General features: G+C 39.5%; 1 protein-coding gene across 2 annotated transcripts in view; it reads right to left on the minus strand.

The window, feature by feature from the left end:
* Positions 1 to 27,124, minus strand: part of sh3kbp1 (SH3-domain kinase binding protein 1) — a 179,320-nt gene that overhangs the window by 32,545 nt on the left and 119,651 nt on the right. For both annotated transcript variants that reach the window (XM_043700472.1, XM_043700471.1), the window contains exons 9-11: positions 14,987 to 15,088; positions 11,023 to 11,074; positions 4,539 to 4,637 (exon numbers count right to left, since the gene is read on the minus strand). In XM_043700472.1, coding sequence (XP_043556407.1) covers positions 4,539 to 4,637; positions 11,023 to 11,074; positions 14,987 to 15,088 — 253 coding nt within the window. The remainder of the gene's footprint in view (positions 1 to 4,538; positions 4,638 to 11,022; positions 11,075 to 14,986; positions 15,089 to 27,124) is intronic.

The raw sequence follows: 27,124 nt of genomic DNA on the forward strand, positions 1-27,124 counted from the left end.
TTCCACTATATTCCTTACAGCCCTACCATGAAACCCCTACCTTGATTTGACTTTCCAAATGAAGACCTCACACTTACCTATATTGATTTGTCATTTACCTATCCATTTGTCATTTCTCGGCCCACTTCCCCAGCTGATCAAGGTCCTGCTGCAATTTCTGATAACCTTCCTCACTGTCCACAAGACCACCTATTTTAGTGTCATCTGTAAACTTTCTAATCACACCTTATTTATTCTCATCAATTCATTGCTATAGATATCAAACAGTAATGGGCCCAGCACTGACCCCTGAGGCACTCCACTAGTCACAGGCCTCCAATATGACAAGAATGCTTCCACTATTACCCTCTACTTCCTACCATCAAGCTAATATTATATCCAATTTGCCCTAGATTCCATGCGATCTAACCTTCCAGAGCAGCCTACCATGTGGAACCTTATCAAAGACCTTACTGAAATCCATATACATCTACCAACTTGTCCTCATCAACCTTCCTGGTCACTTCATCAAAGAACTCTAGCAAATTTATGAGGCATGATCTCCTACACACAAAGCCATTCTGACTACTCCTAATCAAACCCTGTCTTTCTAAATGCATGTACATCTTATCTCTCAGAACCTTCTCCACCACAGATGTTAAGCTTACCAAATTTTTCTTTGCAGCTCTTCTTGAATAATGACAACAATCACTACCCTTCAATCTTCCAGGACCTTACCTTGGCTAATGATGAGGCAAAAATATCAGCCAGGGCCCCCACAATTTCTTCTCTAGCCTCTTGCAGTGTTCTTGGATATATCTGGTTAGGACCAGGAGATTTATCCACCATCATGTATTATAATACATCCAACACCAGCTCTACTGTCATACGGACTGTCCCCAAAATATCACCACTAACTTCCCCAAGTTCCCAAGTCTTCATGTCTTTCTCCATGGTAAACAGGGGAGAAATATTCATTGAGAACTTCACCCATCTCCTGCAGTTCTACACATACATGGTCACTTTGGTCCTTGAGGGGCCCTATTCTCTCTCTAAGTATATTAAAGGAAAAAAAATAACTAAAGTGCCTTTTTGGATTCACCCTATTTTTCTCAGCCAAAGGCTATCTGGTGTCCCCTTTTTGCCCTCCTGATTGCCTTCTTCAGTAAACTCCTGTATTCCCTGCATATCTCCAGGGATTCCCTCGATCTCAGCTGCCTGTTTCTGAGCCACGTCTCCTTTTTTCTAGTTAAAGCTTCGATATCTCTTGACATCCAAGGTTCCTATTCCTGCCAACCTTGCCCTTTACCCTCATAGGAACACAAAGGACTTTGAACTCTAGTTATCTAATTTTTAAAAGGCCTCCCACTTGTCTGCAAACAAACTACTCCAATCAATCCCAGCGAGCTCCTCTCTAATAAAAAAATTTGTATCAGATAAGTATTACATAGAACATAGAAGAATACAGCGCAGTACAGGCCCTTTGGCCCTCGATGTTGCGCCGATTCAAGCCCACCTAACCTACACTAGCCTACTATCCTCCATATGCCTATCCAATGCCCGCTTAAATGCCCATAATGAGGGAGAGTCCACCACTGCTACTGGCAGGGCATTCCATGAACTCACGACTCGCTGAGTAAAGAACCTACCCCTAACATCTGTCGTATACCTACCCCCCCTTAATTTAAAGCTATGCCCCCTTGTAATAGCTGACTCCATACGTTTGAACCTTTGCCATCAACTTCTACCCTCTGTCTTCTTCCAGCCAGCCAACTCCTAATCCAAACCTCCAACTCACCCTCAATGCCATACCTCCGTATTTTTTGCAGTAGTCTACCATAGGGAACCTTATCAAACGCCTTACTAAAATCCATATACACCACATCAACCGCTTTCCCCTCGTCCACCTCCTTAGTCACCTTCTCAAAGAATTCAATAAGGTTTGTGAGGCACGACCTGCCCTATTGGGGAATAAGCATCTCAAACCTGAAAAGAATCTAACTATTGCTCAAATCCTCCACAATCAACATCCTGGGGGAGTACCATTGGCCAGAAATTACCTCCTTAGTCACCTTCTCAAAGAATTCAATAAGGTTTGTGAGGCACTATTGGGGAATAAGCAACTCAAACCTGAAAAGAATCTAACTATTGCTCAAATCCTCCACAATCAACATCCTGGGGGAGTACCATTGGCCAGAAATTGAATTGCATTAGCCGTATAAATACTATGGTCACAAGAAAAGTCAAAGGCTGGTAACTTTGTGCTGAGAAACTCACCTCCTCTTTCCCCAGTGTCCACCATCTACAATACAGAAGTCAGGACTGTGGTGGAATATTCTCTATTGGACTGGATGAGTGCAACTTCAACAAACACTCAAGCAGCTAGACATTATGAGGACTAAATAGCATACTTGACCAGTAGCCCATCCACCACCACATTCATTCCCTTCACAATAAATAACTGCAACAATGTGTACCAACAGTAAGATGCAATACAATAATGCTCTAAGGCTCCTCCAACTGCACCTTCCAAACTTGTGACGTTTAACCCCTTGCACATCTTTGGACTGTGGGAAGAAACTACAGCATCTGAAGGAAACCCATGAAGACATGGGACAAATGTGCAAACTCCACACAGTCACCCGAAGATCGAATCAAACCCAGGTCCCTGGCTCTGTTAGGCAGCAGTACTAACCAGCGCGACACCATTTAAAGATCTCACCGTGGCACAGGAAATTAGAAAGGTTGCTCTGGTTAACAATCAAATATACTAACACACATTAATATTTTTCAGACAGAATAAGCTTAATACAATTAGCATGCTGGTATGATGATACAATTATTTTTGCATTCAGTTACATGCTCACAATGAACTAGCCTGATTTAGAAATCAGAATATAAAATTACAGAAATAGCACACATGAACCTTCAAACTGTACCAACAGTTTTAATTTTTCAGTTTAATTCTAACCTGCCCCATTTTCCAACATATACTTTAATACTCAAGGCTCTCGAGGAATTGCCCAGACACCTCATAAAGCAACTTATAGGCTCTGCTTCCACAAGAGTGGTAGGGAAGTAGTTTGGAGAGTACCACAACATTTTAAAGACATGCAAAACCAGCAGTCTACAACCTTCTATGACATATTCAGCATGCTATTTTTTAAAAACTATTAAAATGTGGACAAAGCCAGCATTTATTAACCTGAGAAGGGAGTAGCGACTGCTGGTAATAATTTAACTGCTTAGCTTAGCCAATTCAGAGTCAGAGTCAATCTGATGCAAGAGGAGTCACATTTAGGTAAAACTAGAAATTATGAAACATTATTAAAAAAAAGCTAAATGCCAATTTAATGTTGGCGTTTATCTCAAGGGGGCTGGATTACAGAGGGATGGACGTTACACTACACCTACATGGTTTTGTTCCTACAGCAGTAAGGGGACAATATCCAGTTCAGGGCACTAAATCTCAGGAACGATATGTAAGCTTTGGAAAGGATGCAGCAGAATTACCAAAGTAATAAGGATTAAACTATGAGGATAGCTTAAATGGAATAGGTTTGTATCAGTTTAACTACAAAAGATGAAGAGATAATCCAAATGAGTTTTTTTTTAAATGACTTAATAAGATAAATAGAAAGAAACTATTTCCTCAGATGGGCAAATCTTGAGCAAGAAGGCATTCTTTAAAACTAGGAAGAATGTTGTTAAGTAGTCTTTTTCACACAAATATTACTGAAATTTTCAACTTTCACTACTAAAATACTGTCGAGGCTCAGTTATATGGAAATTTCCTGTGTTTCTAACTGCAATACCTGTATCCAATCTACCTTAGTCTTCAACAAGAGCTTTCACCAGCAACTAAGAAAATGAAAACTTAATTGATACGATTGCATATGAAAGAAACAAAGTAGAAGTGCTTTTATTCTGAACTTTATTCTGGGATAATGCCCAGACACAAGATGGGAGGTTCAGGATGCAAGGCTCATTATGTCAGCAATGGGCCCCAGGACAAACTGACTGAAATTTTTGCAGCACACTGCAGGATGCAGCTGAATACAATTATAATTTGTGCAGTTACTATAATGAGAAAGGTGAGGGTTCCGGTCCTGTCTCAATTTAATTTCTCCATGCTATACTTACTGGACATCCAGCCTCATGTCTTTCCTACCTCTTAGACTCACTGATGAGAGGAGCTGCAAGTCAGATAGTTATTTGTTTAATTTAACCACACACCCTTAGGATTTCTGGATCCATGAGGACTCTCTGGTTCACGGTATTGATCATTCAGAATGCATTTCCTAGAACAATGATGTTTTCTGTTATAAATATCTCCATCCACATTCAGATAACCCTGATTTGATCAGACAAAAGTGTAGCTTAAATTTGCTTAGTTTCTGCAGCTACAATAACAGCAAACTGAAAAATCATGCATTGGCTTCTTCTGAGTGATGCAAGTAGCCTTAGATAGCAAAAATAGCTACTGTTTCATATCTTCAATGCATCTCGGATGCATTACATCCCAAAACCAAGATGAAAACAGGCAGCAAGTTTCATACCTTTGTCCTCTATTCTGGTCGGGAGGGAGTCCGGTCTTTCAGGAGGCATTCTTTTTGCTTCATTCTTTTTGTCCACTAGCAAACCATCGAATTTGGATCCTAGCAAACCAAAAGCACCATATACTTTGTTACAGAAGCTATTAGTGTGAAAATAATCTAGAAAAATCCAGAGCAGCTCATGCATTTATCCTTCCAGAAACATTGTGCACTTGATGAACAATTGTCTGAATAAAGAAAAGCCTCTCTTTCATTCTCTATGAAGCCCTTAGGTGTAACACATCAGTGAATTGCTACACTTTGGGAGCACTACTGTAATTTTCTGCCTTGCTTTATTGCAACTACTCTGCCCTTGGGTGTCATCATACAGAGCTCCATTCAATCAGCTCATCAACTGGGCCAAGTTATGTTCTGCCGTTGCTTTCAATCGAGGAAAAAATGCATTTCCGTTCATAACTAAATGTTCAGATACTTCATTTAAGTATTAGACTCATTATATTGCAAGTTGCTGAGGCAGATTTTATTTCCCACACTATTCCATAGAATCTACAAAAACACACATTTTCAATTGCAATTACCTCAAAGTTTTAAATAAAATCAAAGAAAGAAATGTCTCTGAAATGAGTCAGTGAAACTGGGGTCTACCTCTGTACAGCTTATTATGCCTTCTATATCGTGAAACATTTAGTTAATTGGTTGCATTACTGCAGCTTACTACAGGAATTTGGAACACAATGTTTGTGAGGACAAAGCAGCTTTCCTATAAATCAACAGTGCCTGCCTGTTCGCATTGCAAGAATATTAGAGCAGGACAGTTCTGACCAAACAGCTTATCCTTCTGGTGTCAGAAATGATTAACAAGGAGTGAGTTTACATAGATCTGGGTGACATAAAATGGTACTTTAATTACGCTTTATGTATTTCAATTTGTTTAGTCTGACTGGCATAAACTGACCCCAACTGATGTTCCAGTGTTGCTGGACTCAGTGCCTACAAAATACTGCTTCCTAACTATCTTGATGACGGCACTAGATGCCTTCTCTAAATCAGAGAATTACCAAATGACTTCAGCACAGGAGAGGGCGTGCAGTCTGTCATGCCTGAGGTTGCTATCTGCAAGAACATCTCTGCTGGACCCACTCACTTGTCTTTTCCACATAGCATTTTTTTAAAAATTTTTGTATGATTATTCAATTCATTTTGAATAATATACAAAAACCCTGAAAATTAAACCAAAATATGACAATAAAGGCTCATATTATAGTGCGCACATACCGAGCAGTACACTAATGTAGCAGTTATGTCCTGAAGCAGTAGTCTGGAAACTTGGACAAACAATCCAATTTTAAAAACGAAATAAAGTGTGAAAATAATCTAGAAAAATCCAGAGCAGTTCATGCATTTATCCTTCCAGAAACATTGTGCACTTGATGAACAATTGTCAGAATGAAGAAAAGCCTCTTTCATTCTCTATGAAGCCCTTAGGTGAAGCACATCAGTGAAGTGCTACACTTTGGGAGCATGACTGTAATTTTCTGCCTTGGTTTATTGCAACTACTCCGCCCATGGGTGTCATCGTACAGAGCACTTGTGAAAGAGTAAGAGTACTAGTGAAAGTCACTATGAAGCTGTCAAAACATGTGTTACTTGAGTAAAAAAAAACTTGCAGTCCATACAGTCTATCCCATATGTGGTACCAGTTCTACAGAAATGGGTTAGACATTTTACTGACTCCTGAAGCGACCTACTTTTAGTGATTAGGAAGCCAAGGGTACCAATGAAATAGTTAGAAGCCAGGACAGGAACAGGCCATTCAGTCCATTGAATCTGCTCCACCATTCAATGAGATAATGACATATCCGATAATCCTCAACTCCATTTCACTGCCTTTTCCCATACCCTCGAATTCTTTACTGATTAAAAATATCTTGAATATACTTATCGACCAAGCATCAACAGCCTTCTGCAGTAAACACCAGATTCTCTACCCTTCAATAAGGGACTAAAACTGCTCTCAGTACTCCAGATGTGGTCTCATCAGCATCTTGTACAGTTGCAGTAGGAATTCCCTGGTCTTATACTCTAACTTCTGGGAACAAGGGCTAACATTCCATTCACCTTCCTAATTACATGCTGCACTTGTGTGTGTGCTTTCTGTATTTTCTGTACAACTACCCTTCAAGTTCCTTTGTAGCTCAGCTTTGTGCAGGTTTTCTTAATTTAAAATTATTTTTTTGTTCTCTCTTCCAAAATGAACAATTTCACATATTCTGACATTATACACCATTTCTCAACTTTTTGCCCAATTACTTAACTCTCTAAACAGTTCATATGTTCTTCACAACCTGCCTTTCCACCTACTTTGTGTTTTCTACAAATTTGATTGCAGTATATTCACTTACTTCCTCCCGTAAATAGTTGCAGTCTCAGCACTGATCCCTGTGGAATCGTACTGGTTAGGATTGCCAACCTGAAGAAGAACTCCTAAATCTCACTCTCTGTTTCCTGCCCATTGGCCAACTGTCTATCCAAACCAATATACTACCTCCAACATCATGGTCTTATCTTACAACTTAACCTTTTGTGAGCTACTTGGTCAAAGACCTCTGGAAGACCAAATTACATCTATTAGCTCCTCTCTATCCATTCTGGTTAAGATTTCCTCAAAAAAAACTCTAATAAATTAATCAGATATGATTTCCCTTTCACGAAACCATGCTGACTCTGATTAGATTATAATTTTCCAAATATACTGTTATTACTTCCTTAATAATTGACTCCAACATTTTTCCAACAATAGATGTTAGGTTAATCGGTGTATAGTTAGTTGCTTTTGGCCTCCTTCTATTTTTGAATAGAGATGTCACATTGGGAGGTTTCTAATCTTCTGGTACAGCTACAGAATTCAATATTTTTTGGAAAATTACAATCAATGCATCCCATAGCTCTGTAGCTACTTCCTTCAGGACTCTCGGATGCAAACTATCAGGGCCAGGAGACTTATCTGTGTTTATCCCCATAAATGTGTCTAATACTACTTCTCCAGTGATTGTAATGGTACTTAATACTAGTAAATACTGGGAGGAATTAATGAAGTGTTCGAAGTATCTTCCACCCTAAAGGTTGACCCCATTAACTCCATTGCCATTTCCTTGCTCCCTCTGACTTTGTCCCAGATTTACTTTTTACAGGGCTTATGTTCACTTTGACCACTATTGACCATTTGATATATTTAAAGAAGCTCTTACCTCCTCAGTAGTTTGTTCTCATGGTTTATTTTCTCTCTCTTTTTATCCTTTTAGCCCTCCTTTGCTGGATTCTGAATTTATTGCAGTGTTCAGACCTATCATTGACTTTTGCCTCCTAGTATATTTTTTCTTTCAACTTTATACACTCAGCTTCCTGGGTCAGCCATGATTGGTTTATCCCTCTCTTAGAATCTTTACACCTTATTGGTGATTATTTTTGCTGACATTCATAAATTACTTCGACAAATATTAGATTAGATTAGATTAGATTACAGTGTGGAAACAGGCCCTTCAACAAGTCCACACCGACCCGCCGAAGCGAAGATTATTTTTGCTGACATTCATAAATTACTTCGTCAAATATCTGCCATGTTTGCTCATTGTCTTTTCTTCCAATCTATCTGCTCAGTCCACTTCAGCTAACTCTACGATTCATTTAATTCCCTTAAGTTAAATACAGTTGTTTCAACACAGGAATATTAAATTCTATCACTACTACGATCTCTACTTTAGGGGGTCATTCACTCTGAGGTAAATTTACTAAACCAACCTCAATACCAGATGCAGGATAACCTGTTACCTGGTTAGCTCCATTACACATTGTTCTAGGAAACTATCCCTAATGCACTCTATGAATTTACCGTTGAAGCTACCCTTTCCAACTTGAGTGACCCAATCAACATGAAGATTCAAATTATTGACCTATTCTTTTCAAATGCTTCTATTATTTATTTATGTGACCTCAATGTAAAACTGATCATAATGTGATGAAATTTTATACTGCATTTGAGAGTGAAACACAAGTCTGAATGGGTATGAAGGATGAATTGGATGAGGTGCATTGGTAAGTTTGATTGAAAGGTACAATGGTGGGCACTTATTTTTTAATTCTCTATATACCTACACTGCTTTGAAAACAAAAGCTGCTTATGAAAAGAAAATCATAATGTAGCTAACTAAAGAGTTTAAAGATAATATTAGGTTAAGAGAAGAGCCTTATTACCAAAATGTTAGGAGTGAAAGAATTTTAGATATTACCTAAAGATGAGAAAAACATTGATAGCTATAAAATAGATAAGCATAAACTAGCCATACTGTATAAATATATTGTATGATAAATATTTTGTGCTCAATAAGTGTCATTGTGTGCCCAAAAAGTGTTTCCTGTTGGCAGTTGGGATTAGATTAGGGGTGGCACGGTGGCTCAGTGGTTAGCATTGCTGCCTCACAGCGCCAGGGCCCCAGGTTCGATTTCGGTTTTGGGTGACTGTCTGTGTGGAGTTTGCATATTCTCCCAGTATCTGCGTGAGTTTCCTCCGGGTGCTCCGGTTTCCTCCCACAGTCCAAAGATGTGCAAGTCAGGTGAATTGGCCATGCTAAATTGCCCGTAGTGTTAGGTACATGAGTACAGGGGAATGGGTCTGGGTGGGTTACTCTTCAGAGAGTCGGCGTGGACTGGTTGTGCCGAAGGGCCTGTTTCCACACTGTAGGGAATCTAATCTAATTAGGTTAGGATATCTGGTCGGCATGGACAAGTTGGACTGAAGGGTCTGTTTCCATGCTATACATTTCTATGACTATGTACCCTTTCCTACCATATGGTTACTGTTTGGGAGTATATACACAATACTCCTGACAATCTTTTCTTTCCCTTGCTGTTACCTATCTCCACCCAAATGAACTGCACATCATCCAAGCCTAGGTCATCTCTTACAAAAGTTCTGACTTTTGATTTTTTTTGTGGGGGGGGGGGGGGGAGAAAGAAATGACAAATTTAAGGAAATTGAAAGAGGAGTTAGAAAGGGTGAGGGAGGAGGGATTAGAAAACGCAGAGGAGAGGAGGAAGAGAGGTAAGAGACAGAAGGGAGTAAAAGAGAGGAGAGATAGGGAAGACAGCAAGTGGAGGGAGGTTGAGAGAAGGCTGAAGTTCATTTTTTAAAACATCATCACTAAGGATAATTGCCCACTAGATGGCACACCTCTAAAGTTATTTCCAGTGCAATGAAGTTATTTCCCAATTTGTGTCAGTAGCAATTAAATTGTGAAAACAACAAATCTATTATTCACTTCCTTGTCTTCTAACATAAGTTTACGACTGATTACTTATTCATTTACAGAGGAACCTCGATTATCCGAATACCAATTATCCGAAACTCTGATTAGCCGAAGGAGATCCCAATCGAAACATTACATCAAAGAAGTGTTTCCAACAGTGATCGCATCTTTTGTTTACAATGATTAAACAGGTACCATCTCCAAATGACTGACCTTCTGCCTTCTCCCTCTCCCCACACTTTCCTGGAGTTCTACAGAGGGGTGCACCCTAAACCCCCCTTCTCCAGATAATCTCCAACATTGTCTTGTACAGGGCAAACGTGGAACCTGTCAAAAGTTGCAGTAACAATTTGTGTGGCTTTGGCTGTGCGCGGCGCTATTTGGAGACTTACCCCACAAAGACAGCTGCAACAGCGGCAGCTGTCTTGTTGTTGGTGTACAGTCCAGCTGCCCCGGAGAGGGGGCGGGGCACACGGGGTGGGGGGACGGTGTTGAGGGCGGGGGCTCGCACACTGTGTTCTTGACGGTGGGGGCGTGGTGTTGGACAGGGGCTCGCACGCTGTGTGCTGCTGCTAGTCTCCTGAACAGGGAGCAGATTTTTAAAACTCTAGTCCCAGAGAAAAGGCATTTAATTGATTAACTGAATAATTGATTATCCAAACGAAATAGTGCCCACTCATCTCGCTCAGATAATAGAGGTCCCCCTGTACAACTTTCAAATTGTTTTTAGCTGCTGTTCTGCAGGCTCACAAAATCAAATTGGAGAAAATAGAAAACAGGAACTAAGCACAAATAAGATTAGTAGCTTGAACTCAAGATCACATGAGATGACCCTACATTCTCCCTTTACACAGATGAATTTCTGACAAGTAGTTAATTTTGACAAAAATGTTAAACTTTGCTTTTTTTTATAAATTAATGGAAAAGAATTTGATAATTTGCAAATCCTTTTATCAAAATATATTAAGTTAACCATTAAACATTACAGACTACCAAGTTTAGAGAACATGTACAATTTCTGAAGTTCTGATTATTTGCTGCTACCTTTTAGTAAACTTTAACAGGAGATTGTCCAGATTTGATGCAGTTATTTTGATCAAAAGGCTTGCTCAGTTGCAGTAAGTATATTTCACATGGATTTGAACTTCATCAAATTAGAATAATTTATAACCAATAAATATTACCTGACAATGGTTTGACAGTTGGAGCTGAAGGGGGCGGAGGCTTCTTGGGTCGCTAAGGAAAAAAAAAGTAAGTTAATATCAATAAGCACATAATCAGTTTAAGATCCCAATACACACTGTCAAAAAAAAAACAGCAGACAATAACTTGGCAGAACCAAACAAATCCAGCCAGTACTGATTGTGTAACATCCTGACTAGATCAGCCTTTCTATTTAAAAATGGCACATCAGATAGCATAGAAATGCTCAACGCTGTTTCAGTACAAAGTTGTTTCAATTGGGATAAAACAAAAACTCAGAAGCATATAATTCATCTTCTGCATTTTATAAACATAGCAGAGTGACAACACTGCAGAATGATTGCACCGTGCATATAGTTAGTGGCTAATTTTTAAAACTTCATATGTCTACAGATTAGTTTATAATAGGATCGCTGAAGTTCAGTAACCAACTTTATTTTACTGGAGGCCATTTGAATAAACAGCTGAACTAACAGAGTCCCACACATGTTCCCTGGCTAACTGATTTTATCCAGATAGAGCACGCTGAGTCTCTCCAACATTCAGACAACACGTGTGAAAATGCACAGTTCCAGCTCGGAGCTAGATCGAAATTTATTCCATTATGTTAATATTACAAATCTCTATTGACTACCAATTTAGATTAGATTAGGCTGCCTCAATCCAGTTGCTATGCGCAGTATTAAGCAGCCAAATCAGTATAAACACTCTCTCTCTCTCTCTCTCTCCCCTTTACAAATAAATGTGAAATCAATTCTAAATTGGTCCCTTACTTTGAGGGTGGGTTGGTGTGTGGGGGTGGATTTATTTTAAAGCTGATCGAACCTAGCCTCCCTTCAACAGCACAATGTGTTGGAACTTGAGCACTTGTAATACGTCAATCTAATGAACCACTTATTCACTAAAAGAAAAGAAACAGTAAGCAAAAAATCCAAGCAACTCATTCACAAACAAAAATCACATATTATGCTAATCAGCCATCCATTCCACCCAAAACATCCATACTCCTTCCCCTACCTAGCCTGACAATCCAAAGTTGGAGTCAACACAAAGTTTTGGGAAAACAAACGCTTCAGGTTAAAGAAATGGAATTTCTGGGTCTCATTTGAAATGAGCTTCATGTTTTGCTTTTATTTTCCTCTATAACCCCACAACCTGTTGCAGCTAACAGCACCCAAAAAAAGGAAACTAGGCAGATCACAGTTCAAAAGCAAATAGTTTTCTTTGTTGCACTTTTCAGCACCATATACAAATGTTAGAAACACAAATACAAAAAAATTGTAGCACTGGAGAAGCCATTCAGCCAATTGTGTCTGTTATAGCCAATAAAGAGTTACCAAGGCTGAACATACCTTCCAGTTTTTGCCAACAGTCCTATAGGTTACAGCACTTCAAATGTATATTGCAGGTTTCTAAAAAACGTAATGGTGTTCCTTACATGGCCATCCTTTCAAAGTGTGCCAGAAGCACCAGCTGGATGAAAGTTCTTTTTGTCTCTCCCTTGCAGATATCTTCCAACCAACCTGTTCAGAGATGTTACCACACACCTCTGGAATAGGTGATACTTGAACCCAGACATCCTGACTCAAAGGTAGGGACATTATGACTGTCACAAGAGCTCTAGCATCTTCCTTCTAATCTTTCTACTAATCCTTTTATATTAATATACAATGACCCCTCTACTTTTGAGAATAGATGCTCTCCATCCATTCTTTCTAAATCCCTCAATTTTATAAATCTCAATTAAATTTCCCTTCAGCCTCCTGTTCAAAAAAGATTCCAGCCTATGCAATCTGCCCTTGCAGCTAAAATATTTTAATTCCATTAAGGCCCTTGTAGACTTGGTCTGTATATTCTTGTGTGCAATTCCATTCTTCCTGTAATGTGGTGACCAGAATTATAAGGTGTGCTATAATTTTGCCTCACTAATGTTTTATACAATACTGGCATAAACCTCTTTCTCTCATATTCTTTGCCTCAGTTAGTAAAGCAAATGGATACTGTCTGTAAGATGTAAGCGCAGAGGTAGGATATTAGCCCATTGAGTCCACCCCATCATTCAATGATATCAGGGCTCATCTGATAAACCTCAACTCCTATTTCCTACCTTTGACTCATAACCCTTGATGCCCTCACTTGTTAAAAATCTGTCTATTTCAGCCTGGAATATACTTAATGACCCAGACTCTACAATAAAGAATTACACAGACTTACCACTTCAGAGAAAAAAAAAATCCTCATCTCTGTCTTAAATGGGCAGTCCCTCATTCTGCAATAATGCCCTCTGGTCCTAGATTTTCTTACAAGGAGGACTCCTCCTCAACGACCCTATCAAGCACCCTAAAAATCTTACATGTTCAATAAGGTCTCCTCTTGCATTCATTGCAGTCTAGGAGAATAAGTCCAAAAAAACTCAAGCCCTCCTCATAAGGCAGTCCCTGAATACCTGATACCAGCCTAGAGAATCTTCTCTGGACTGCCTCCAATCTTTCCTTGGATAAGGGGCCCAAACATTTTCACAGTATCCCAGCTTATGGTCTGACCAGTGCCCTGTATAATTTTAGCAAGATGTCCCTATTTTATACTCCATTGCCTTTAAATATTTCATTTGCCTTCCCGATTACCAGCTGAACTTAGAAGTTAGTTTAATAGGTTTCATGCGCAATGACATTTAATTCCTCTGATCTGTAACTTATTGCAGTCTTTCATCGCTTCAGCTCTTCCATTCTTCCTGCCAAAATACATAACCCTCACTTTCCCATATTAGATATCATTTGCCAAGCTTTTGCCCACACACTTAATCTATCTATATCCCTATTTAGACTCATTAGGCCATCCTCACTACTTGTGTTCTCAAATATTTTTGTATAATCCACAAGTTTGGCAACAGTACACTCACTTCCATCATCTGAGCCTTACAATATATATATTGTAAATAACTGCAGGCAGAGCACACATCTCTGTGGCATTCTACTAGTTACAGATCTGGATAGCACACTCTTTATCCTTAGTCTTGGTCTTCTATTTAGCCAATACTCTATTCAGATATCCTTTTCCTAACATCATGGCCTTTATCTTATTAAGTAGCTTTATGTGTTGTACCTTAACAAATCCAAACATCCATCTACTTACTCGCTCAAAATATTTCCCTTTTTACATCTCGTGATTGTGACTCTCCAGAGTAATTCCCACATGAAAAACACGTCAGCTCAAATAAGCTATCCAGTTAGTATTTTCTTGCATCCTTCTTTGCCAAACATGCATTTCCCTGTTGTATTGATTCAGATGCTATTTTCATTTCCTTTCTATTTATGTCCACTGCTTTTCCTTTGTCGTTTTTCTTGGATTTTGGACATCTGGGTTCTGCAAAGAGCCCTTGTTTTTCCTTCCTTTTGACACCTAATTCCTATTCATTGAAGTAGCATTGGGTAAGGTTGGATTCAGCAAATCATTAAAGCTTTAGGGCCATAGCCTTCAGTGTCTCCATGTTTCCAATGATCACAGTTCCTGACAGCACTAAATTATCAGTTGTAATATAAATTCAAGTCCAGTTTTACTGCATTGTAAATTATTAAAAGCACTGTGGAGAATTAGAAATGATCAAATATTTAACTTTTCTTAATATGCAGGAAGAATACAATCAAATTAAGAAAATCAGCAAATTGCTTAGAGACTTTATTATGCTAGCATATTTGCACACCCCACCCCTGAATCTCATTTCAAGAACTGCTTAAGACTCAGTTTCTTGCCAAGAAAATACCACTTTCCAAGTACAGTCTCAGCAGACTTAAGAGAACAGATGGTGCTGTACCGTATAATAATTAATTCAACATGCTGTGCTCTTTTGGGTATAAATTAAGTTGCACATTTTCATAAGCCTGATGCCTTTAAAAAGCAGAGGAAGAATGCTAGTTCAAAGTTACAAAGTGGCATAAAGGTACTTACCTCTTTTTCAAAGTCAGGTGGCAGAAGCTTCACAAAGTTATCTGGAAAAACGCCCCGTTTACCATTGATTTCTCCTTCCCACCATCCAGCATCTGCACATTCCTACAGGAAAATAAATAACTAGATCTAGCAATTTTCCCAGCATTCACAATTATAATGTAGTATTCTCAACCATCTCAGAATGAATTTTACTCCCAACCGCCACCACCAATTGCTGCTTTCGGCAGCCTGTGAGATCAGTGATTGTACTCATCAACGATTTTAAACTTCATGTCACAATGGTCCACACTTCACCTGAAAAGCATTTCCCATGAGAGCTAGGCATAGCAGCAGTAAATGGTGTATGGGAATGGCACAGGCTAAAGTATAGTCAGTTAATGGATTGGAAACCTGAGGACCGTACTGTGGGTGAACTGTGAATGATATTTTCAATGATGGGAGAATGGGAATGGAAACAAAGGATTCTCATTAGGGCAGAGAAAACTTCCTCAAGTAATATATTTCATGTAGCTTTTGAGGTAGAGACAAAACATTATTGTCAAAGGCATGGGACATATATTTGAGCATGGGTTACAATATTTGATGATGGGGGGGTGGTAGGTGGAAACAATGCAACCAAAGTCGAGAGCACAATCATTAAGGAACAAATGACTTCTTCCTTTACTGAGTCCGAGCTCAAGGAAAGAGTTAGAAATGTTGGTGCAAACCAAGTTTAGGATGATGTACTTTCTGAGAATTACCCCAGAAACCAAGCTCGCTGTCCTTTGTGCAAATATTTTGCACTGTTTTTGACATGTAAACTCCAACTACAAAAACTCTTGGTTTTGACCAAGACTCCCAATTTAGAATGTGACATCGATATGTAACCAGAATGGAGTTCAGAATCCAAGGAGACAGATGAAGTCTATTGAAAGTGACAATAACCTGAAACTTGACCTTACCTTTTGCAAAAATGTTGGAAATCAGTTATATCAAACTATCAGTGGGTTATTGCAATAATGGTTGGTATGAAGGAAGTGTGAGCGTTATCACTAATATTATTGCTAACTCATTGAAATTGCACAAATAACCATTAATGGTAGAATCAGAATTTCTTTCCTCTGCTGATTTTCCCCTCTGTGAATCACTCTCCTTCACATTTCCCTCTTCTCCACCCTCTTACAGCAAAAAATAGCCTCTTAGGTCTTAGTACCTGTGCACTAACATTCTTAGCCATATGGGATTTGAGTGAATGCAGGAACATTCTTCCAAGGCATGGAATTATATTGTGAGATCAAACATGTCATATGGTCAGAATACAATTTAATCAAATCTCCAGGTATACCTCCAACCAACCTTGCAGTAAGATCTATATTGGAAGAAACATATACTAAAATACATCCAATTAGCCTTCCCATATTTATAGATACTAAGAACTGAAGTCTTAACCAAACCCAGTGGAATAACCGACAAGAGATTCTAAAACGGTGGACTGAGTGTAGCATGGGTATTGCAGCTGCTCCCAAGATTCAGGTTTATTTCTAATTTTACTTCTAATTTTCTTAGAGTCATGAATAAGAAATGTTTGGAGGGATATGGGCCAAGCACAGGCAGGTAGGACTAGTTTAGTTTGGGGTTATGGTCAGCTCGGACTGGTTGGACCAAAGGATCTGTTTCTATGCTGTAGGACTATGACTCTAAAGAAATAGGGCTTTCAATTATTCACATTTAACTTCTGCAATTTACTTTTTTTTTTGGAGATTCACATTTTCAATTTGCATTACTTGAAATGCAATGTGGGAGAATGCATGTTAAATCTATTGTAATTTTTATTACAATCAATTGCTGGCAATACACAGACATCTTGGAACCATCTTCAGTAGTCTTCCTTACACCTCAATTCTTCACAGTAACCTGCATTTGTGCAAAATTCACTTTCTGCATAGTGATTTTGTCACCAATACTTCTTTAGGTTTGTCAAGTTTTATATTCTACAGAATTTGGTTATTATCGGGTTGCTCTGATTTCAAACAGGAATACTTATTGGAACAAACAAAAAAAGTCAAGAACTAAAAAAAAACGTAACTATACACTTTCTGGCATCTGTAATCTCCAAAACCTTTCACACGCATTCTTAGACCACTGCTAAAGTTTATAATTATTTTATCCAATTTAATAAATTCCACAGCTTCAGAAGAATGGTCAATTTCTGATATCCACTCTAAATTTCAACAATTTCAGTTGGTGATGATCTGAGTTCCTGCAAGTGTCTTTCACATCTAAGACTAGAGTGCTCTGGTATTTTGTCTAGTATCATGCGTTAGCTGTGAGTTAGTTGGTAACATTCATGTCTCCAAGTCAGAAGTTTGTGGGTTTAAGTCCCATGTCAGCAAATGAGCTTAAAAGCCAAGGCAGAGAAAGACCTACCCTGTTGGAGTTGCTTTCAGTTGAGACATCAAGGCCCCATCTTCCTCAAGTGGATTTAAGAGATCTAATTTCTCTGTTTGAAGAGAAAGGGCTTAATCCTAGTGTACCAGCTAACATTATCCCTTAGTTGAGAATGTGGTGCTGGAAAAGCACAGCATGAGTAGGAAAATCAACGTTTCAGGCATAAGCCTGATATTGCCCTTCCTGATGAAGGGCTTAAGCCCGAAACATCGATTCTCCTGCTCCCCTGATGCTGCCTGACCTGCTGTGCTTTTCGAGCACCACACACTCGACTCTGATCTCAAGCATCTGCAGTCCTCACTTTCTCTTAACATTTTCCCTCAATTAACATCACTAAACACAGATTTTACCTTGTCATTCTCATTCTGGTGCTTGGGGAACCTAATTATATACAATTTGGCTGGTGTGTTTCCTACATTAGAATAGCATCTACAATTGGAGAATATTCAGTAGCTGCCAAGTATTTTGAGACATCAGTTGGTTACAAAAGGTGCAAAATAAATGCAAATCTGTCTTTTTGGAAATTGTCCATGATTGACTAGGAGAAAGTGAGGACTGCAGATGCTGGAGTACCAGAGTTGAAAAATGTGGCGCTGGAAAAACACAGCAGGCCAGGCTGCATCCGAGGAGCAGGAGAATCGGATGCTGCCTGGCCTGCTGTGTTTTTCCAGCACCACATTTTTCAACAAAAATTGTCCATGATTGCCTATTTTGTATTGTGACTGCATCAACCCTGGCAGGCTGTAGCTGTCCATTGATTAATTCAAGGATTAGCTCATTCATCTTTCAATGCTGTGACCTCGAGTGTCCTTGGCCCTTCCTCCAGTCACTTACCCAGAAAATTCCAAATCAACCTATGGCACTCAATTGTGACTAGTCCTAGGGAGCAATTTATAGGTGACAGATCTAAAATCTGTCCTGATTAGGAATCAAAACTTACTTTCCTCTTGTTTTATACTCTTTACTTATGAACATGTTACCAATTACCTAAAAACTAAACATTTTTAGTTTCAGTTCCTGCCTTCTTTCTTAACTTCTAAATGTTGAATTCATTCCAGTTACACTTGAAACCATCTCATTCCTCTTAACTGCAACTATACCAGCAACTACTTCACTTGGAAGTCGCCACTGATGATGTTACCTAGCCAGGTAATGAAACGTCTGGATATCAAACCTACAACTCAGCGAGCAAAGCTACACCCTAAACCTCAACCTCAGCTACAAACCTTCACAAACCTTGCATGCAATATACCAATCATTGGCATCCAGTTGCAGCATTACAATCAGAACTGCAGTTTTTTTAAGGCTGACATTACCATATACTATACAGATAACATCAGGAATAGCAGATGAGGGGACAACTATAAGAAGGGGGGCAGTCAACACAGGACTGAGGGTGTTGTACATAAACGCACGCAGTATATGAAAGAAGGTAAATGAACTTGTAGCCCAGACTGAAAGGGGCAGGTACAATGTTGCTAGTATCACAGAAACATGGCTGAAAGGGGATCATGGCTGGTAACTAAATAAACAAGGACACACGTCTTATTGAAAGGACAGGCTGATGAGTAGGAGGTGCAGTTGCCTGGTTAGTAAGAAATAAAATTAAATTGATAGCAAGAAGAGATATTGAGTTGGAAGGTGTAGAATCTCTGTGGGCAGAGTTGGGGAACTACAAAAGGGAAAATAGACCCTGACAGGAGATGTGGGCTTACTAGCAGTAGTCAGGATGTGGGGATGAAAGTAAATCAGGAAGTAAAAGAGGCATGTAAGAAAGGCACAATTACAATAACCATGAGGGACTTCAATATGCAGATTGGTGGCAGATCCCAAGAAAAGGGAACAGGCAATTCTGGAGTTGATGATGCATAATGGGAGCAGACTTTATTAGGGAGCTTAAGGTGAAGCAACTCCTAATTGGCAGTGACAATAATATGATAGAATTTACCCTGCAGTTTGAGGAGGAGCAGCTGAAATCGGGTGTAACAGTATTACAATTGAGTAAAGGTAACTACAAAGACACGAGAGAAGAGCTGGCTAGAATTGATTGGAGGGGGAGAAGACTATGGATCTGCAATGGCAGGAGTATCTATGGGTAATTTGAGAGGCATAGTAGAAATTCACCCCAAGGAAGAAGAAACATACTAAAGGGCAACCAAAAAGGAAAAGCATAGAATTGGAAGAAGCTTAGTGGGAAACCAAATGATTAGGAAAACTTTAAAAACTCACAGAAGGTAACTTAAAAAAAAGGCAATAAGGGAGATGATGATGAAATATGAGAGTGAGCCAGCTTGCAATGTTAAAGAAGACAGTAAGAGATTTTTTCAGCTATCTGAAAGGTGAGCAAGAGGCAAGAGTGGACATTGGACCACTGGAAAATGAGGCCAGAAATGTCATAATGGGGAACAAAGAAACGGCAGAGGAACCAAAATGGTATTTTGCATCATTTTCACCATGGAAGACTCCAGCAGCATACTAGAACTTCAAGAGAGGCAAGGGGCAGAGGTCAGTATAGTGTCCATCACTAAGGAGAAAGTGGTAGGGAAGCTGAAAGATCTGGAGGTGGATAAATAACCTGGACCAGATGGGCTACACCCCATGTTCTGAAGGTGACAGCTGAGGAGATTGTTCAGGTATTGATGGTAATCTTTCAGGGAAGATCCCAGAGGACTGAAAAAAAAAACAATGCTTGAAACAAATTGCCCTGTTTAAGAAGGGAGAGAAGCAGAAGATAGGAAACTATAGGCTAGTTGACCTGATCTTGGTCATTGTTAAGATTTTACACAGTCTATTAAGTATGAGATTGCAGAGTACTTGGAAATGCATGGTGAAGTAGAGCTGAGTCAGCACAGCTTCATCAAGGTGGGGTCATGCTTGTCAAATCTGTAAGAGTTCTTTGAGGAAGTAACAAACAAGTTAGACAAAGGAAAGCCAATGGACATGAGCTATTTGGATTTCCTGAAGGTCTTTGACAAGGTGTCACACAGAAAGCTACTAAATAGGAGTCCTTGGTTTTGAGGCGAAGTGCTGGCATCAATAAAGGATTGCCTGACTGACAGAAGGCAGAGAGCGAGGAATAAAACTATCATTTTCAGGATGGCAGTCGTGGATTAGTAGAGTTCTGTAGGAGGCTGTGTTGGGACCATAACTATTCACATTATAAATTAACGACCTGGATGAAGGAACAGAGGGCATTGTTGCTAGGTTTACAGAAGACAGACAGGTGGAGGGGCAGGCGGTGTTAAGAAAGTGTGGAGGCTGCATAAGAATATGGACAGGCTAAGCGAGTGAGCAAAAAAGTGACAGATCAAATACAGTGTGGGAAATTGTGAGGTTATGTACTTTAAGAAGAATAAAGACATAGACTATTTTCTAAACGAGAAAATACTTTACAATTTTGAAGCACATGGAATCTTGGGAGTCTTAGTTCAGGATTCTCAATGTTAACATACAGATTCACTGGCAGCTAGGAGGGCAATTACAATGTTAGCATTCATTTTGAGAGGATTAGAATACAAGAGTAGAAATGGACTGGAGATGCTGTACATGGATCAAGTCGTGGATTTGTTCACCGAGCCAGCGTGCTTTTCTGCAAATGTTTTGATGCCTCGCGACATCATTAGTGCGTTTTTGATAAGGTGTTGGTGGTCTGTCCCGCCTGGTATTTATACACCTGTTTGTTGGTACTTCTGGTTCTGTATCCGAGTGGCTTGTATACAGGGTCCAGTTCAATGGGTCTATTAATCGAGTTCCGGTTGGAGTGCCAGGCTTCAAGGAGTTCTCTAGCAGGTCTTTGTTTTGCCTGTGGTAGGATGGTTATTTGTCCCAGTTGAATTTGTGTTCTTTGTCATCTATGTGGTTGGAAATGAGAGTGCTGATCGTGAGCTGATGTTCGTGCACTTGTATGGTCAATTTTCTTCCTATTTGTCTTATGTAGTGTTTGTCAGAGTCTTTTCAGGGTAGCTTGTAGATATCGTTCGTCCTGTTAGATGAGTGTGTTGGGTCTTTAACCTTTATGAGGAGCTGGTGGAAGGGGTGTACTAGTTTATGCACCACTAAGATTCCCAGGGGACTGAGTAGTTGGGTAGTTATCTCTGATATGTTTTTGATATGTATGGTGTGGCTGCTATTGTGTCCGTTGTATAGTTTTCTCTTCTTTGTGTTTGTCCCGTAAGTACTAGAGGATAGTGTTCTTGGGGTACTCGTTCCAGTTAATCTTTGAATAAGTGTTCCTGTTCTGCGTTCTGGAGTTCATAGGAGTACATGAACATCAGCTCGTCATTGCCAGACACAACCAGCAATCTCATTTCCAACACACAGACAATGAAGGTCACAAATTCAACTAGGACGACATAACCATCCTAGCACAGGCAAAACAGAGACACCTCAGAGAATTCTTTGAAGCCTGGCACTCCAACCAGTACCAGATATACAAACCACTCAGATATGGAACCAGAAATGGCAACAAACAAAGATATATAAATGCGACACTGGATAGACCACTAGCACCTCATTAAAAATGCACTGTATGAGGTCACCTAGCGAAGCAATGAAATGTTTGCAGAAAAACACACTGGTTCAGTGACTGAATCCACGACTTCATCCACAACCTGAACTACTAATCTTCTCAAGAACTGTAAAAGGATCTGCTCAGACCACATTTGGAATGCTGTGAAAAGTTTTACACCCCATATCTAGTGATGGATATGTTGGCATTGGAGGGAGTTCAGAGGAGTTTTATAAGAATAATCCTGGGGCTGAGGGACCTGTCATATGAGGAGCAGTAGAGAACTCTGGGTCTGAGTTTAGAAGGATGAGGAGTAATCGGATTGAAACTTAGAGAATACTGAGAGGACCAAGTCGTGTGGAAATGAAAATGATGCATCTACTAGGAGAGACTAGGACCAAGCACATAGCATAAAAGTGACATCGTTTAGAACTCAGATGAGGAGGAATTTCTTCAGGCAGAGAATGGCTAATCTATGGAACTCAATGACCCCGAAAGCTGTGCAGGCCAAGTCACTGAGTGTACTTTTGACAGAGTTAGATAGGTTCTTGATTAGAAAGGGGGTCAAGGGTTACAAGGCGGCAAGAGAATCGGGTTGAAAAGCATATCAGCCATGACTGAATGGCAGCACAGACATGTTGGGCTGAATAATATAATTCTAATTCTATTGTGCTTTATGGTCTTATAACTTCGTAAAATTGCTCTTAGTTACACATTAATTAGATATTTTAATTGCTTTGCTATACTATCTACACATTGATAATACCAAATCGATTTTGCCCAGCTTTATTTCATTATCTCTGTACTCATTTAATCCTGCTCATCTTGTTTTTTTTTAAAAAATCCTTGTGGTATGGGTGACAGTCCAACAATTATTACCACCTACTCAGGACAGTGACAGAATGTGCATTCTTCTTGATCTCTACATTCTGTATCATTAAGATACTCATTGTAGTGATTTGACAAAATGAGAATGGCTTGTTAGCTCACTTTATAGCCCATTTTAAAGTTAACCAATTGGATGTATGTTTGGACATTCAAATAGGTCAAGATCATTTACAGGGTTGATTTCCTAACTTCGACAGCAAAAATGAAATTTGTTGATTTTCTGCAGTCACCTTTACACATCCCATTTTTTAAAATTTCTAGATCTTTAAAAACTCAATTCAAATTTACAAACTTCAATGGTGGAATTTGAACTCACATTCTCTGACAAATTAATCCAAGCCTCTGGATTACCAGTCCAGTAACCATTTTATAAAGCAATTACAATAGTTTTTTTTGGTGTAGTGGTAGTGTCCCTGCTCTGGGCCAAAAGATCTAGGTTTAAGTCCCAATTCAGGATGTGATGACCCTGGAGATAGGTCATAACAGGTGGATCAAAAATCAGAGTGCTCATGTGGCACAGTTGTAGGCATAGATTCAAGTTCCACCTACTCCAGAGGTGTGCCATAACACATCTGAACTGATTGATTGGAGATCATTTAAGCAATTAAATAAAATATTTTAATGCTGTTCAATCCCACTAATTCTAATTTCATAAGGATAATGGCCAACAAGGAATGCACTTGTAGCTAATTGGAAATTCAGGTATGACACAAATAGTAAATCAGAAACAGAATAACCGATATGGTCATGAAGCAGGTAAGCTCAATGGTCTCCATCATTAATAGCTCATGCATTCACATTAACATTTTAGTTTCATGTTAGCAAAGCTGAAGATTATAGAACAAAGACAGAAACGGAGAAACAACTATTTAGACTTGACTGGATGCATAGTATTGCTGATACAGTTTTGTTGCCAGTGTGTTACAACTGTTTAATTAATGGATAATGTCCTGTTGAAAAACATGGATGCGGAAGCTTAACATTGTGAGCATGACAACACGCTTCCCTTCCATCGCTTTAGTTGCAAGTCATCTTTGCAGCAGATGGAAATGTCAAGAAATTCTCTAATGTATTCCATATCTGATATTAAAAAAATCATTAATATAGGGTTGGGAGTATACCATTAAGCCCCTCAAGTCTTTTTGACCATTCACATAAATCATGACAGATATATAACCATTCATACAAATGAACAATCTGACAGGCAATATATAGCCACCTTTGACCCATTTCCCCTAATACCTGAAGGTTTAAGAATATTTCCCCACAGATGCTGCCTAACCTGCTGAGCGCTTCTGGTATTATCTGTTTTTATTTTTGAATTATCATCAGTTGTGTTGATAGCTGACAAAAAAATTAAATATTAATTTTGTTGCAAATCAGGAAAAGGTACTTGTTGTAGTACTACATAATCTAGCTAGTGTTATAGCAAATGCTAAATTAGATTTAAATGAATCTAGTGATCTATTATAAGTTACTTTACTGGAATATGGTTTCTCCACAGTGACACTCAAACTAAGATAAAAGTCTCACCAAATGGCTAATTCTTTTAGATGGACGGGAGCACAGAAATTAAACTTTTGAAGTAATCATGCATCTTGAAAATATAGAAGTCTTTTAATTGTTTACAATGCTAATTATTCGAGAAATGTCATGAGATTCTGTTAAAAAGAAATTAATCTAAAGAGAAAGCACATGAGAATAAATATTTTTGTCACAGTAAATACAAAATAACTAAAGACTTCTTTTAATAAAAGGGCAATACTGCTCAAATGCTCTTTAAATACTCTTCATGCTTAAATTACAGTTCTAAAGTAAACAGTTTCATTGCTATCCAAAACCATAACAGTAAAACCTCATTGAAACTATTCTAAAGGCAAATAAATCTTTTGAATCATTTCACCAGCTGCATGAAAATCTAGATTCAGATGCAGCTAGGGGAAATACTAAAACTGTTGAATTGCAAACATTCCTTATTTGCAGGCAATTGAAGAAATTGTGGCTGTAACATATGCATCAGTTGATGCCTTACAATATTGAAAATTGAAGATCTTGCTAAGTACAATGCTCTATAGCACTGTGGAATGCAGATGTATTTCACCTGTGACTATCCCCATCTCAAATTGGTATGTAGGTGGTGTTGGCCTTTCAGGGGAGCTTTAGCAGTGACCCTCAGATTTCTAGTACCATGACTGGCTCAACTGTAATGAGGGTTATATGTCAGGTTCCAAGCAATCAATTGTAATGAGGAGCTTTCCAGTCTGGGGGCACAGATAGGCGTTTCTGTGGTCATCAGAAAGACACCAGGATAGTGTGTTGCCTCCCTGGTGCCAGGTCAAGGATGTCTCGGAGAGGGTACAGAATAATCTGAAAGGGGAGAATGACCAGCAGGAAGTCATTGTGCTTGTTGATAGCAACAACGTAGGTAGGGAAAGGGATGAGGTTCTGCAAACTTAATGTGGGAGACCAGGCAGGTCGTTAAAAAGTATGTCCTTGAGGGGTAGTGATATCAGGACTACTATCAGAACCATTGGGAGGAGAAATAGGACAATAGAGTAGATGAATGTGTGGCTAAGGAGCTGATGCAGGGAGCAAGGATTCAAATTTTTGGACCACCGATCTCTTCAAGAGTAGAAAAGACCTGTATAAGAGGGATGGGCTCCTCCTAAATTGAAAAGGACCAACATACTAGGAATGCAGCAAACAAGGTAAGACTGATAAAGTAAACTGGATTTACTTCAATGCAAGAGGCTTGACAGGTAAGGCTGATGAACTAAACGCATGGTTGGAAACATGGGACTGGGATATCATAGCTATTATATAAACGTGGCTCAGGGATGGACAGCTTAATGTTCCAGGGTATATTTGCTATAGGAAGGATAGAAAAGGGACAAGAGCAGGAGAGGTATTTTTGGTCAGGGATAACAGTACCTGGGGGGGGGACATTCCTGGGAGATCATCCAGTCAAGTTATATGGGTAGAACTGTGAAATAAGAAAAGGAAGATCACTTTGCTGGGATTGTATCATAGGCCCCCCTCTACTCAGCAAGAAATTGAGAAGCAAATATGTAAAGAGAGCTCAGATACCTGTAAGGAAAATAGGGTCATAATGGTAGGGGATTTTAACTTTCTAGACGTAGACTCGGACTGTCACAGTGTTAAGGGTCTGGATGGGGACGAATTTGTTAAGTGTGTCCAAGAAAACTTTCATATTCAATATGTATTTACAAGAGAAGGAGCAATACGTGATCTTTTGTTGGGAAGGAAGACAGGTCAAGTTATGGAGGTGGGGGTGCTCTTTGGGACAAGTGATCACAATTCTATTAGTTTTAAAAGAGTTATGGAAAAGAATAGAACTGATCAAAAAGTCAAAGTTCTAAATTGGAGTAAGGCCAATTTTGACAGTGAGAGACAAGAACTTTTAAAAGTTGATTGGGCGAGGCTACTTGCAGGTAAAGGGATGGTTGAGAAATGGAAGGCCTTTAAAAATGAGATAACGAGAGGTAGTTTTGGGTAGATAAATAAGGGTAGATAAATTCCAAGGACCTGAACAGATGTTTTTGAGAACTCCATGGGAAGCTGGGAAGACATTGCTGAGCCGCTTGCGGAGACATTTGTGTCATCAACAGTCACGGGTGAGGTGCTGAAAACTGGAGGTTGTCTAATGTGGTACCATTATTTAAGAAAGGCTATAAGGAAAAGACAGCGAACAATAGACCAGTGGACTTATGTCAGTGGTGGGCAAGTTGTTAGAGGGGATTGTGAGGGACAGCCTTTCCAAATGTTGGTAAATGCAAGGAGTAATTAGGGATAGTCAGTATGGCTTTATGCATGGGAAGTCAGGTCTCACTAACTTGATTGAGTTTTCTGAAGAGGTGACAAAGAAGATTGATGAAGGCAGCATGGGAGACATTGTTTATATGGAGGAGAAAGTGAGGTCTGCAGATGCAGTAGATCAGAGCTGAAAATGTGTTGCTGGAAAAGCGCAGCAGGTCAGGCAGCATCCAGGGAACAGGAGAATCAACGTTTCGGGCATAAGCCCTTCTTCAGGAATGAGGAAAGTGTGTCCAGCAGGCTAAGATAAAAGGTAGGGAGGAGGGACTTGGGGGAGGGGCGTCGGAAATGTGATAGGTGGAAAGAGGTCAAGGTGAGGGTGATAGGTCAGACGGGGGTGGGGGCGGAGAGGTCGGGAAGAAGATTGCAGGTTAGGAAGGCGGTGCTGAATTCGATGGATTTGACTGAGACAAGGTGGGGGGAGGGGAAATGAGGAAACTGGTGAAACCCGAGTTCATCCCTTGTGGTTGGAGAGTTCCTAG

Source organism: Chiloscyllium plagiosum, chromosome 12, assembly GCF_004010195.1.
Source record: "Chiloscyllium plagiosum isolate BGI_BamShark_2017 chromosome 12, ASM401019v2, whole genome shotgun sequence".
NCBI classification, from domain to species: domain Eukaryota; kingdom Metazoa; phylum Chordata; class Chondrichthyes; order Orectolobiformes; family Hemiscylliidae; genus Chiloscyllium; species Chiloscyllium plagiosum.